The sequence below is a fragment of the Helobdella robusta genome, assembly GCF_000326865.2.
Source record: "Helobdella robusta unplaced genomic scaffold HELROscaffold_26, whole genome shotgun sequence".
Classification (NCBI taxonomy): Eukaryota; Metazoa; Annelida; class Clitellata; order Rhynchobdellida; family Glossiphoniidae; genus Helobdella; species Helobdella robusta.
Genome location: NW_008704349.1, coordinates 80,367 through 93,322, shown reverse-complemented (window position 1 = coordinate 93,322; position 12,956 = coordinate 80,367). Strand labels below are relative to the sequence as shown.

Genomic DNA, 12,956 nt, shown 5'->3' with positions numbered 1-12,956 from the left:
GAGTACACTGGCACCTACAATGCCCTTGATGAGTACATCTGTACCGGCATACACAAGTACTTTCACTACTTCCAAATGGTTTCTATCAGCTGCCCAGTGGAGTGCAGTCCAGAGATTCTGAATATATGACGATGTTGATGGTGATAATATTGGAGATGATGATGAATATGCTGATGGTGCAGATGGTGATGATAGCGATAGTGTCATGGATGTTGATGATGATGATGATAGGTCATAGATATTGATGATGATGAAAATGACAATAGCTAACAGATCCTTGTGAATTGATATCACATCCGGCTTGCAGGAGAACCTGGGCGACCTTTGGGTGACCGTGATAGGCACAAAACATCAGAGGTGTGAAATCAGCCTGCCAAATAATTACGCTAATTGCAATAAACTTAAACCAACTTATCAATCAGCTGAGATAATCAATTACTCATATGAATAAATTCACATGCCAATCACACCAGTCACTCATACATATCAATTTACCTAACTGCCAATCAGAAGAAAGAACAAACCTCGCCCTTATCACTGCTCTTACTATTTATATCACTTCCAGCATTTATCAAAAGTAGGGCAATCTGCTCTAGTTCATTTTCATTGGTTGATGGACTCCTACAAGCTTCATGTAAGGCTGACCTCATGTCCTACCATTGGTGGAAAAAATACACATAATTCACGAACAACATTATCGATAACAAACTTTGAAATAATTGCAACATTTTACAAATGGTTTTAAATATTAAATAATTTAAACAAAAACCTGATTCTGTAAAGTAACAGAACAATTGTACTTCAAAAGCATTTTAACAGCATCCAACTGACAAAAGTAGGCAGCATTTATGAGGGCAGTCCAGCCATTCTGAAAGACAGTAAATAAAAATCAAGAATAATAAATAAGATTGAATCTAAAAAAAATTATTTTACTTTATATAAATATTACTTTAATATAAATATTACTTTATCTTGGCAGTTAATATCAGATCCAGCTTTAATTAACAATTCGATAATATCAGCATGTCCCTTCATAGCTGCATGGTGGAGAGCCAAATTGCCCCTCTGTAGAAAAAAAGTAATTTTTCCTAATTCACTAATGTAGGAACCAGAGGTTCTTGATTTGCTAGAGATTTATATGTATATGTATTTTTTGTGTTTAAAAATTTTTTTGGTACAAAATTACTACTAACATCATCTTTAGCATCAATGTTGCATCTAGCATCCAGTAGCATCTGCACTATTTCAATCTTTCCTTGTGAAGCTACATGTATGGCGCAGGAGTTATGCTGATTGTGAGTCATGAAAATTAATAAATTCACTTATGCCAAATAAATCTAAATTCGTTTTAATAAATTAACAAATCAACATCAATAATTAAATCAATAAAAAATTAATGGCCCACTAACAGTGTAAGAGACCCAGTTAACATCGATTCCTTCCGCAATATACTTCTTAACTTTCAACTTGTCCCCAAATCCACATGCCTCCCAAAATGCTTCTTGCTTGCTGGCTGCCAAACCCATGATTTATAATATATAATAGATGGATTATGACAATTTTTTAACTGTTTTTTTCCTTTGAAAGTCCTGGAATCAAATATTTTAATTTTTATTCTTTCAATAAAAATCATTTTGAACTTTTAAAAGGTTTAAATTACTATGTGAAATTAATATGTTAAATTAAATGTTTAAAATAAATATATAATTTGGTTAGTAGTTTTTTCAATTATAATAATATGATATAATAAAGAAAACTCTAAAATTTGATAAATAAATATTAACCAATACAAAACACTAACATACTTGTTTTTTCTTGTTAGATGTAAGCTGTCTCCAACAGAAATTTGTCTGGTTAGACTAGAAACAAGAAACAAACAACTGCAACTTATCAAAAAATGATTGCCTAATTTTTAACTAATAAAAGTCAATTTTCCCTGCTTAACCGATTTGTTGACGATATTTTGTAGTTCATTTATTTTTATTGTTTGTCCGCTGAGCCGAAATCGTGGATTGGTGAAGGATAGAGCTGTGAGATGAGAGAGTTAGTTTAGTAGTGCAAATATTGAAAAATCAAAAATTCCTGTATAATTCAAAAAAATGAATTAAATTATATTCAATCAAAAAATTTTTAACGTAAAACTAACAAAAAGAACTTTGAAGACGTTTCGTAGAGGAATTTATTGAAAATTTTTGGACAACTTTCTTAATTAAATTCACAATTCGATTCGGCCATAGGCGGGATCGGGCTATTTGACAGCTTGGCTTATTGGCTCACTTATGAAATTGCCTGGGTTTTAAAAAACAAGCTACATGAAATATTTACTTAACTTATTGTGTTTAAAACAAATTTATAATTAAATCCAATCATGTATTTCAAAATTATTTTTGCTACTTTAAATATAAAAACTGCATTTATCTTGTGAAATACAGTGAATACTTGAGCCATAGGTCGGTTTACTGAGATTGAGCTTTAGTCACTATTTTTTACTCATTCGACCACGTTAAGCTTGTGTCGTTTTTTAACGAAATAAACGTGAACGGCGTAAATAATTTCCAATTGATGATTCTAACACTTGGAGGCCAGTGATGTGCCGGCAATGGTTTACTATCTGTGCAGTAATACTTTACTATGCGGTGGTGTGGTCACAAATTATTTTGAATTCTCTCAGAAAAACTCAAATTGCGTTCGTCTTAAACTTAACCCCAAGCAGAGAAGATAGGGAGCAATTTATTTAAAATATATTTATAATCAGAGAAATTATAAGAGAAGAATTTAATTAATTTCTAATTTAATAATTGAAATAACATTGGCCAGAACAACGGGCACAAAATGAATGACGATGAGGAACTCAAACAAGCTATTTATTTATTCATTTTTGACTTTATATATAAATCTATGGTCAAATCTAAATTTTGTTACACTTCTGCTGATGCGTGGATATAATACATATATATATATATATATATATATATATATATATATATATATATATATATATATACATCATGATATACATAAATCAACCAAACAGACTATATATATATATATATATATATATATATATATATATATATATATACAATATATATTTATGAAAACATTTTAAAAAACCTTAATACTTCGATTTCATTGGTCAAGTTGAATTTACATTCAGATAAGTTCGAAATCCACATTTAGTCTAAGTTTTTTTTTAGCCTTAAAATTTTGGGAGGGCGGTTAGAAAATTGTCAAATTCGCCAAAAAATGCAATCGATGAAGAAGTTTCTTCTTGCAAAACCACTGAGGTGACATTTTTGTTTAAAATTTTTCCAATTTTATATTTTGTCAATGTCTGATTAGATTTAAAATTTGCTTGAAAGTCGATCAATTCGTAGTTCACATGACAGCTACTGCTATCAATTTCGTGTTAATACATACGCCCCTGTTAAGTTTTACAAGGGGCAGATGTTTTCGTCTATTTATTGGACGGAAATTAGGCAAATAAAATAAAATTATTTGATAAAAAATTAATAAAATTTTTATTTTATTTTATAGAAAAAAGAATTAAATGTGAATTTATTCAAACTAGGAAAATGTTTTTATTCTCTTCCTCTATTATTTATTATTTTTAAAAATTATATTTAATTTTTAAATGATAATTATAGAAGATAGATGGATGAATCATTTTAGCATTGATAATAGAATTTGAATTACTAAAAATGTATTAAATGAAATATTATTATTAATGTTTTAATAAAAATGTCAGGTTTTATAGTTCTTACACTTATCAAGCAACAAATGAACCGATTCTCTCATACGAAAAAGGTACCAAAGAAAGGGATTCCCTGATTGAAAAGCTGAAAAATTATAACTCAGGAATTCATGAAGTTCCAATTGTTGTTGGGGACAAAGAATACACTACCGACATTGTTAAATATCAAGTTAAAGTAAATAACATTGTTATTAGTAGCTATAGTAGTAATACTTAATGTAGATAAATTGTGTTATATAATTAATTATTGAATAATATTTTATCTAATTATATAAGTTTAAAAATTATTTTTCTCTCTCTCAGCCTCATGATCACAAAAGTAGGCTGGCCAAATTCTACTATGCTGATAAGGTTCACATCCCATCACATGATTCAAATTATATTACAGATATAATATAAAAATTATAAATAATAATATTAAATAACAATATAAATGATTCCAGGCACTGTTAAACAAAGCAATAGATGTGAGTCAGTGTGCATTGCGGGGATGGGACTTGACACCATTTGAAGAGAAAGCCAATATTTTTGCCAAAGCTGTTGACCTAATTCGAGGAAAATATAGGTTATGATGATGACAGTGATGATGGCGATGATGACTATTACCAAGTTAAAATATGGCCACATGCCTAAATCACAAAATAAGATCCATTGTTAAAACTGTGCAAAAATTGAAGTTGAAACATAAAATAATAAAGAAAAAATTTCAAACGACTTCAAAATGAACGAATGACCTCGAACTTAGGTTTGACCTCGTGGCGAGTACAATGTTGGGTCAGGGTAAGACCATTGTGCAAGCTGAGATCGATGCAGCATGCGAATTGGCCGATTTTTTTTCGTTCAATGTTAAGTGGGCTAATGTTAGTTAGTAAAATGAATGAGTGAATCGATGAATAAATAAATGATTGAAGGAGTGAGTGAGCGAATGAACAAGAGATGAATAAATAAATGAATGAGCTGAGGAATGAGAGACCAAGTGAATGATGGATGAGTTGGATCAATTGGATGATTGATTGGCAAATTTCATTGATTTTTATTCACTGTTGTCTCATGTGGTTCCCTAAATGCATTTGGTCGTATATGATTCATTTTTCATTCGTTATTCGTTTACTCATTCATTCACTCTGCAAATCATATAAGGAGGCCAGACAGTGGCAGCCAATCAGCGCCGGAAAAGCCGTCAACAGATTAGAATGGAGAGCCATGGAGGTTTGATTATTCATTTATTTGTTTCCTACGTCTCTGAGTACTTTAATTCATCCATTCATTTATTCATTCCTTCATTTATTCATTTTATTAATTTACTCGTTTATCCACATTTTTCATCCATTCATTCAGGGTTTCTGGGCTTCCATATCTCCTTTCAACTTTACTGCCATTGGTGGTCATTTAGCTGGAGCGCCAGCTTTTATGGTGATGATGAGATGATGATGATGAACGCTGACATTTTTTTTCATTCTTATTCTCTCCCTCCATCTCCCTCTCTTTTTTTTGTTCCTTCGTTTTTTCTTCCCTCCTGCACACCTGACATTTGATATTTGAAGGGCAACGTGGTGCTATGGAAGCCATCAGACACAGCCATCCTGTCGAATTACATCGTCTTCAAATTGTTGAGGGAGGCGGGCCTGCCACCTGGCGTCATCAATTTCGTCCCCTCCGATGGCCCAGTTTTCGGTGACGTCATAACTCGATCACCCTTTTTGGCCGGCGTCAATTTTACCGGAAGTTCAAGGTCGTTGTTTGATTTGTTTGATTTCGATATATATTTAATTCGTCGTCATCAAATTGTGAGTAATCTAAATGTAGTAAACTCTCGCAGAACCTTCGAAGCGATATGGAGAAACGTGGGTGACAACATATCCACCTACAAATCATTCCCCAGACTCATTGGAGGTCAGAATGCTAGTTTCATTAAGCCTGCCAAGATGTACCAATAATGCAAGACAATTATTAAATAACTGAATGCTAATTTTCTCTCTCTCTCTCTCTCTCTCTCTCTCTTTCTGTCTTTCTTTTTTTAACGCACGCATGCATGCACGCACATGATTGGCAGAATGTGGTGGCAAAAACTACCATCTGATCCACCGTTCGGCCGTGCAGAGCCAGGAATGCCTGGAGCACATAGTGAACAGCACCATCAGATCCGCATTTGAATACTCCGGCCAGAAATGTTCAGCCTGTTCTCGTTGCTACGTCCCGAAATCTCTGTGGCCGAGGTTCAGAGATGGATTGGTGGATGTCGTGAGTGGGCTGAGGTTGGGCTCGCCCCTGGATGTTGGCAACTTTCTGTCCGCTGTCATTGATGGGAATGTTAGTTTCAGTGTGAGGTAGTTGGTGGGTGGGTAGCTGTTTCGGTATTGTTGACTGCCCTACTTTAGTTGTTGGTGTCAGCTGCTTGGCGCTCACGTGCTGTCGTCTTGTCCCGTACTTTGCAAATGTAGATTTTTATAGACGCTTGTATCTCAGCACGATAAATTAAACTCTGATGAGTAAAAAATCTGTTGATGTTAAACAGTTTCTGTTTTTATTTGCAGTCTTACAAGAAGATTAGGAACTACATTGATCAGGCTAAGAAAGATGGCAATCTGAAGATCGTCTGCGGCGGAGGCTACGATGAAAGGTGCGTGTGCTCATCCATTCATTCATTCATTCATCCATTTGATCTGTCATCCGTCCATATATCCATCCATAACAAACAGCATTGGATATTACATACAGCCAACCATAATCGAGACGACTGACCCGAAAAATTTACTGATGTATGAGGTAGACTTTGATTGATTTATTCATTCATTTCCGTTCTTTCGTTCGTTTAACAATCCAATCACTCGTGCATCCGTTTATGACAACATAAGTCGCCATCGTCGTCAACAGGAGATATTCGGTCCAGTCCTGACTGTGTACGCCTACGAGGACGACGAGTACGATGACATCCTGAAACTCATCGATTCAACGTCACAGTACGCTCTGACTGGAGCTGTCTTCATTGCTGATCAGTCAGTCGATATCACCTTTTTATTCGTTTATTATTATTATTATTATAACTGTTATTAATTCTGTTTTGTTGCAATTCCTTTAGATCCAATTATATATATATATATATATATATATATATTATATGTATATACGTAAGTATACGTAAAAATCAATTATATATATATATATATATATATATATATATATATATTATATGTATATACGTAAGTATATGTAAAAATCGCCATATTCACCACGATCGTCCTATTTCTAATTCCTTGTCTATATTATTACTTTTACCAATTATAATTATTGTTATAATAATATTAATAATAATAATTATTATTATTATACAGAGAAATTCTTTTGAAAAGCCAGCGAGCCCTGAGGTATAGCGCTGGAAACTTCTACATCAACGACAAATCAACAGGTTCAATCGTAGCTCAGCAGCCCTTTGGTGGGTCCCGTAAATCCGGTGGGGTTATTATTATTGCTATTATTATCTCAAATAAACTAATTTTTATTATTTTCGTTGTTTGCCATTCGTCTATTAGCCTCTCTGGGAGGCTTAGACAACAAGCACACAGTTCATGCATATGCACTAAGTTGCTGCATTACACAGGCATGGACTGCTACTTATTACACAATCTGTTCTATTTATTTTGAGATTACTAATTGACTGTGTGAAAATTAATTTATTGTAATTAATGTTGAAATATCATACCATGTAATTTTTAAAGTTGTTAACTTCTCCTACTTATCAGGAACCAATGACAAAGCAGGTAGCCCTCAATACATCATGAGATTCGTCAATCCACAATCCATCAAGAGCCAATCAGAGTTGAGCACGCGTGTTGATTATGATTACATGAAGGATCCTTTGGAGTTCTGAAAAAATAAAAATTAGATGAATGAGTGAATAAATGAATGATGATCGATTGTTTCATTTATTCGTTTGTTCATTCATTCATTCACTTTTCAAATAATAATATTTTTTATAATTATTGCCTTTATTATTTTAGTAACTTTTTCATGATTCGAACATCATGTGACACTTGAATACTATCATTCTTACATTCATTCCTAATTATAATTGAGTTTGTTTTGTGAATATTGTTTAAGATGAAAGAAAGAGTGAATGAATGAGTGAGTGAATGAATGGATGAACAAATGAATGAATGACAACACTGTTGATCTGTTAATGTTTGAATTAACTTACGAACTAATTAGCCAAATAGTATTCACTTGAATTTTACATTTGTATAATATTAGATTGAGATTGCATTTGTATAGCGCATAATTTCATAGTTTTATCGATACACACACACACACACACACACACAAACACTTGCATGCACACATACATAAACATATTTATGCATACGTTTCCACATCAAAATATTTTTATACTTATATACACACCATCGATATTATTTTAACTACTTTCATATGTTATTTGTTTAAAAATTCTATATATTCAACATATTTAATCATTTGAGATTCACGTTGACTTATTTTTTATATTCATTTTAAAAAGCATATTTCATTTTATTCTGTGATTTATTCGTTATTTACTCAGAGAGAGAGAGAGAGAGAGAGAGAGAGAGAGAGAGAGAGAGAGAGAAACTCAGAAATGAAATATAGACATCATACATTCAATCTTTGTAATCTTATTTGGATCTTGTGCCCTCATAGATGCAGACATTTTGAAATAATACAGAACTGACATGCCATATCATATATTTATATGTGTGAATGTATGTATGCATGCATGCATGTATTTGTGAATGCATATTTGCATGTATGTGTGGCTATGTATGTTGTATGTGGCTAAGTATTTGTGGCTAAGTATTGGAGGCGTGTATGAATTTTATCTAACTCCTCATAAACCAGCAAAAATGTTAAGTGTTAGAGATTGAATGGATGACACTTAGAAGGAAATGAAATTAGGTTATCAATGCCTTCATCTTTTATTGTTATCGTTATGATAATTATTGTTTGTTGTTGTTATTATTACAATTACGTCATTATTAACCTGGAGTACGATGTGCAAGGAAGGAGTGAGTCTATCTTTGAAATGGTTCAAAAAAGAACCTTGAAGATTGCTAAGCAACGAACAGCGCTGCAAACTTAGCGCACAATATCAATGCTAAATCAATAGCAGTTCGTTTGTACGTACGTTCGCATGCATGTGTGTGTGTGCACAAATGTTTGTGCGCGTGTGTATATGTACGTTATGTGTATGTATATGTTTATGTATATGTTTATTATGTGTATGTATATGTTTATGTGTATGCATCATACGTACTCACATTCGTCAATTCTATCCATTAACCAATAAAAACGTAAGCACCATCGCTAGTTTTAAACCCTAAACTTTTTATCATCCCGATGGGCGGAGCTTAAAAAAATTTCAAGGCCTCCCATTAGTGGATATAAATAGAAATTTTACTTCCAATTTATTCACTAGCAAATAGGGAGAAGCTTACAGTTGATACGCATTATTTGTCGCAGAAGCAGTAGCGTTTGAGGCGATTTCGAAGTGTTTAAGCTGTAATAAATTTGAATGAATTATGATAATGAGTTGCCCCCATAGCTATGTAAAGAAAATGTGGTGGAAAATTTCGATTTCTTGTATTTCAAAGTGTTTATTTGTTGATGATGTCTTCAAATTGTTTGTCCAAATCAAAGTTTTACGAGGGACTGATTGCTTGTGAATGAATGATATGTTACACTGACGCTAACAATAATGATACTTATATCAAAAGTACCCTAATATGAACTGAATACATTATTACACTGAATACATATTAATGCCATAAAACATCACATGCAAATGTGTGAGTGAGTACATTACATGGTAAACAAGTTTGCATGGGTATGTTAAATATAGAAACTATATCACATAAACACACTCACACATATATATATATATATATATATATATATATATTCATACATAAGCAATTAAGATAACTATAGTAATAAGCCGAGGTATGCCTTGACATATTATAAACATTATATCAAGAAAATGCATGTAGGTATGCATGAATGTATGTGAGTATGTACGTTTTTATTGGCCTTGCATTTCATTCGTCGCTCTTTAGACATCATCGTCATCTATATAAAGATGTATTCATCCGCCTATATATGCTTGCGTGTATGTATACACACACAAACATATATATCCATACAATATGTATGTATGTACAGCATGTATGTGTGTATGACGGTAAAAAGTCTAAATATTTTTAATTTTCAACTGTATTTATGACTCCAACTTAATATTTGAAATAATGATTATGACGTAATATTATGGTCTATATCACATACACATATATATAAATCAGTATCGAACTGTTGCTGCTAGTATTTGAAAATTATTCTTTCAAAAATCAGAATTTTCATGTGTAGTTGGTGTTGCGTTAAGCAGCTGATCATATATAAACCCACACACACACAAATACATACGTGTATATATATATATATATATATATATATATATATATATATACACGCACTGTATATACACACATAAATATAAACGTTATATGTATAAATATATATATATAAATATACGTGTATATATGAATGTGTATTCTAGTATAAATGAAAAAATTGATAGTCAGTTGGAGCCCAGTTTTTGTGATGGCGGTGAGGCGGTGCAGTGGTGGGCGGTTGCGGAGGTTGAAATATTTGTTAATTATTCATTCTTTTTTAAAAAATTTAATAGGGTAAGGTGTAGGTGTTGCTATTTTTGGCAGTTTTTCATTGCAGGGTTAGGGTTGGGAGTTTATTTGTTTCGTTAAATTATTTTAAAAATTTGACCTAAATAATTGCTAAATTAGCATACTAATTAATTAATTTTCCATTATCACGAGAACAGACGGCAGATTACGGATAAATAAACAACTTCATCATCTTCATCGTCACCTCCTTCAGCAATGGCGCTATCATTATATTTCATTCATCGTCGACCTCCTCCTCCTCCTCCTCATCATCATCGAGGTCGTACGCCTAAACAATCAAGTAAGTTAACGAGGGATACGGTAGGGAACGAATGAAGAAATTAAAAAATGAACTTAACGTCGATGGCAAGGAAATGAATGGAAACGAAAGCCCAGAGGAAAATGATGAAACAAACAAAAACACTGAAAAACAACAACAACAATACTAACAAATCTTTGACCTTCAAGTCCTGAAAAGATCAACAACATTTTTCAAAGCCTCAAATGAGTCAAATGAATCTGCCACTCACAACCTAGGAAAAAATATTTTTAAAAATGGTAATTATATATATAAATATAGAATAAAAGTTGCTTATTAATCGAATTAATAACAATAATTTCAACAAAATTAATAATATCAATAATAACAAGTTATAATAACAGTTTTGATCAAATGTCATTATAGTAGCTAGATATATTTTTATTGATTAATAACGTATCTGCATGTGTGTGTGCACATACATACATACATATATATTATATATAAACAATCACAAACCTCTAATTATAACTTATTAATTTAGTTTACCCAACCAATCACAAACGTCTTATTGCGATTTATCATATAAGTATCAACCAATTCCAATTGTATTATCATTGTAATTAACGCATATATATTCATAAATGTCATCCAATCACATCTGTATAATGTACTGATTTACTTGTAAACCATGTAAACCAGTCAATCAGTGAACTATAAATTAACATATTCATAATCATCACCCAATCAGCGAACGCCTAATTTTATTACTACTATTATTGTTATCATAATTTATAAAATATGTGGATGGCTCACCCGGTGACCACATGTACATAATATTATCATTATCAATATTATTATTATTATTGTTATTAGTATCAATGTTATCTCCACTATAACAGATATAGTTGAAACCATTTATCATCATTCATAGTCGTCAATATTTTAAAATTTAGGAATGAAGTAATAATTATTGTAGGAACTCATCGAACGTAAAACAACTGCATATAACAAACGAACAACAATTCACATGAAAATTCTTAAAAAACGCGTTTGAATGACAACCACCCTCAACAACTTCCATCACCAACAGCCGCGTCACAGACATCACCATCATTATTAACATAACCGAAATCGTTGCCACCATCATCATAGTCATCATTGTCGTCCAGTGGCGGATTTAAGGGGGGGAGGTCAGTCAGAAAAAGTACTGTTCTATGTGTAAAATCGAACAAAAATTGAACAAACACGATAGACAAAAAAGGTCATCAGCCACACTACCAAAAAACATTTTCAAATTTTGGCCCCATGTCAAAGTCGTCTGGGTCCGCCACTGTCGTCACCGCCATAACATCAGCAGCTTAAACGGTGTTTGTTTGTGTGTCTTGCGTATTGTTCTGTCGATCAAAGTTTATTATTATACGACGAATTCACTTATGAACGGGATAAGAGGCATTATTGTATGGCGAACATTATATATAGATAATGTTATATGTGTAACACTATATACAATATAATATATATTTATATGCGTGTGTATTTGTGCGCGTGCTCGCTTGTTTCAATGTCAATGTGTTGCTACTCCATCACACTGCAGAAATTCAGCTGATGTGAAGAAATTTTCGTTTGTTCAGTAACTCATTTGCTTACATACTTGTTCATTCATTTAACTAATCATTAATTCAGTCATTCAACTATTCAATATATTTGTTCACTCATTAGTTCTTAACGTTTCGTATGCTGCGAGCTGTACATACATATTACGTATACCCATGCTCACATCAATTCTAGATTTTTATGTATACGTATAACAGGACATAAATACACGAACACACACAAAAACGAACATACATACATACATATAGATATAAAATATAAATAAATATAAAATTTAAAACATTTGAATTGCCAGCAGGCTAACCTGGGCTCAGCAAATCAAAATAAAACATTATACATACATATTATATATATATACATACTATATATATATTTTATATATATACGTATTATATATAAATATATTATATATATATATACATATTCATTCATTCACTCAATACAAAATCGTATATACGTGCAAACAAGTTTCTAGGCAGAGAAATATGTACATTAGTATTCTATTTATGTGAAGAAAGTAGTAACGGTAGCATCAGCATCAGTATAGTAGTTAACCAAAAAACAGCATTAGTAATAATTAATAATACTCTGCTAGCAGCAGTAGTAGTATCGTGCAGGATTG

General features: G+C 32.1%; 2 protein-coding genes across 2 annotated transcripts; one reads left to right on the top strand and one right to left on the bottom strand.

Annotated features, from left to right (window-relative positions):
• Positions 1 to 757: 757 nt before the first annotated feature.
• On the bottom strand, positions 758 to 1,526 carry HELRODRAFT_79801 (hypothetical protein; the record flags this gene model as incomplete). Its single annotated transcript, XM_009019829.1, has 4 exons — positions 758 to 868; positions 967 to 1,065; positions 1,194 to 1,289; positions 1,410 to 1,526. 4 exons carry the CDS (start codon positions 1,524 to 1,526, stop codon positions 758 to 760), a joined length of 423 nt encoding a protein of 140 aa, XP_009018077.1.
• A 1,660-nt stretch (positions 1,527 to 3,186) lies between these two features.
• Positions 3,187 to 8,687, top strand: HELRODRAFT_191851 (hypothetical protein). The gene is made up of 15 exons (XM_009019828.1): positions 3,187 to 3,287; positions 3,749 to 3,929; positions 4,058 to 4,105; positions 4,198 to 4,319; positions 4,500 to 4,614; positions 4,895 to 4,963; positions 5,093 to 5,167; positions 5,299 to 5,486; positions 5,574 to 5,647; positions 5,808 to 6,064; positions 6,289 to 6,374; positions 6,454 to 6,520; positions 6,629 to 6,750; positions 7,087 to 7,202; positions 7,492 to 8,687. Exons 1-15 carry the CDS (start codon positions 3,247 to 3,249, stop codon positions 7,620 to 7,622), a joined length of 1,692 nt encoding a protein of 563 aa, XP_009018076.1. The 5' UTR covers positions 3,187 to 3,246; the 3' UTR covers positions 7,623 to 8,687.
• Positions 8,688 to 12,956: the final 4,269 nt, after the last annotated feature.

Coding starts and splice junctions, on each gene's coding strand:
- HELRODRAFT_191851 (XM_009019828.1), top strand. CDS start 3,247: ATGCAATCGATGAAGAAGTTTCTTCTTGCAAAACCACTGAG. Junction 6,065..6,288: donor CCGCTGTCATTGATGGGAAT/GTTAGTTTCAGT, acceptor TTTTATTTGCAG/TCTTACAAGAAGATTAGGAA. Junction 7,203..7,491: donor CTTTGGTGGGTCCCGTAAAT/CCGGTGGGGTTA, acceptor TCTCCTACTTAT/CAGGAACCAATGACAAAGCA.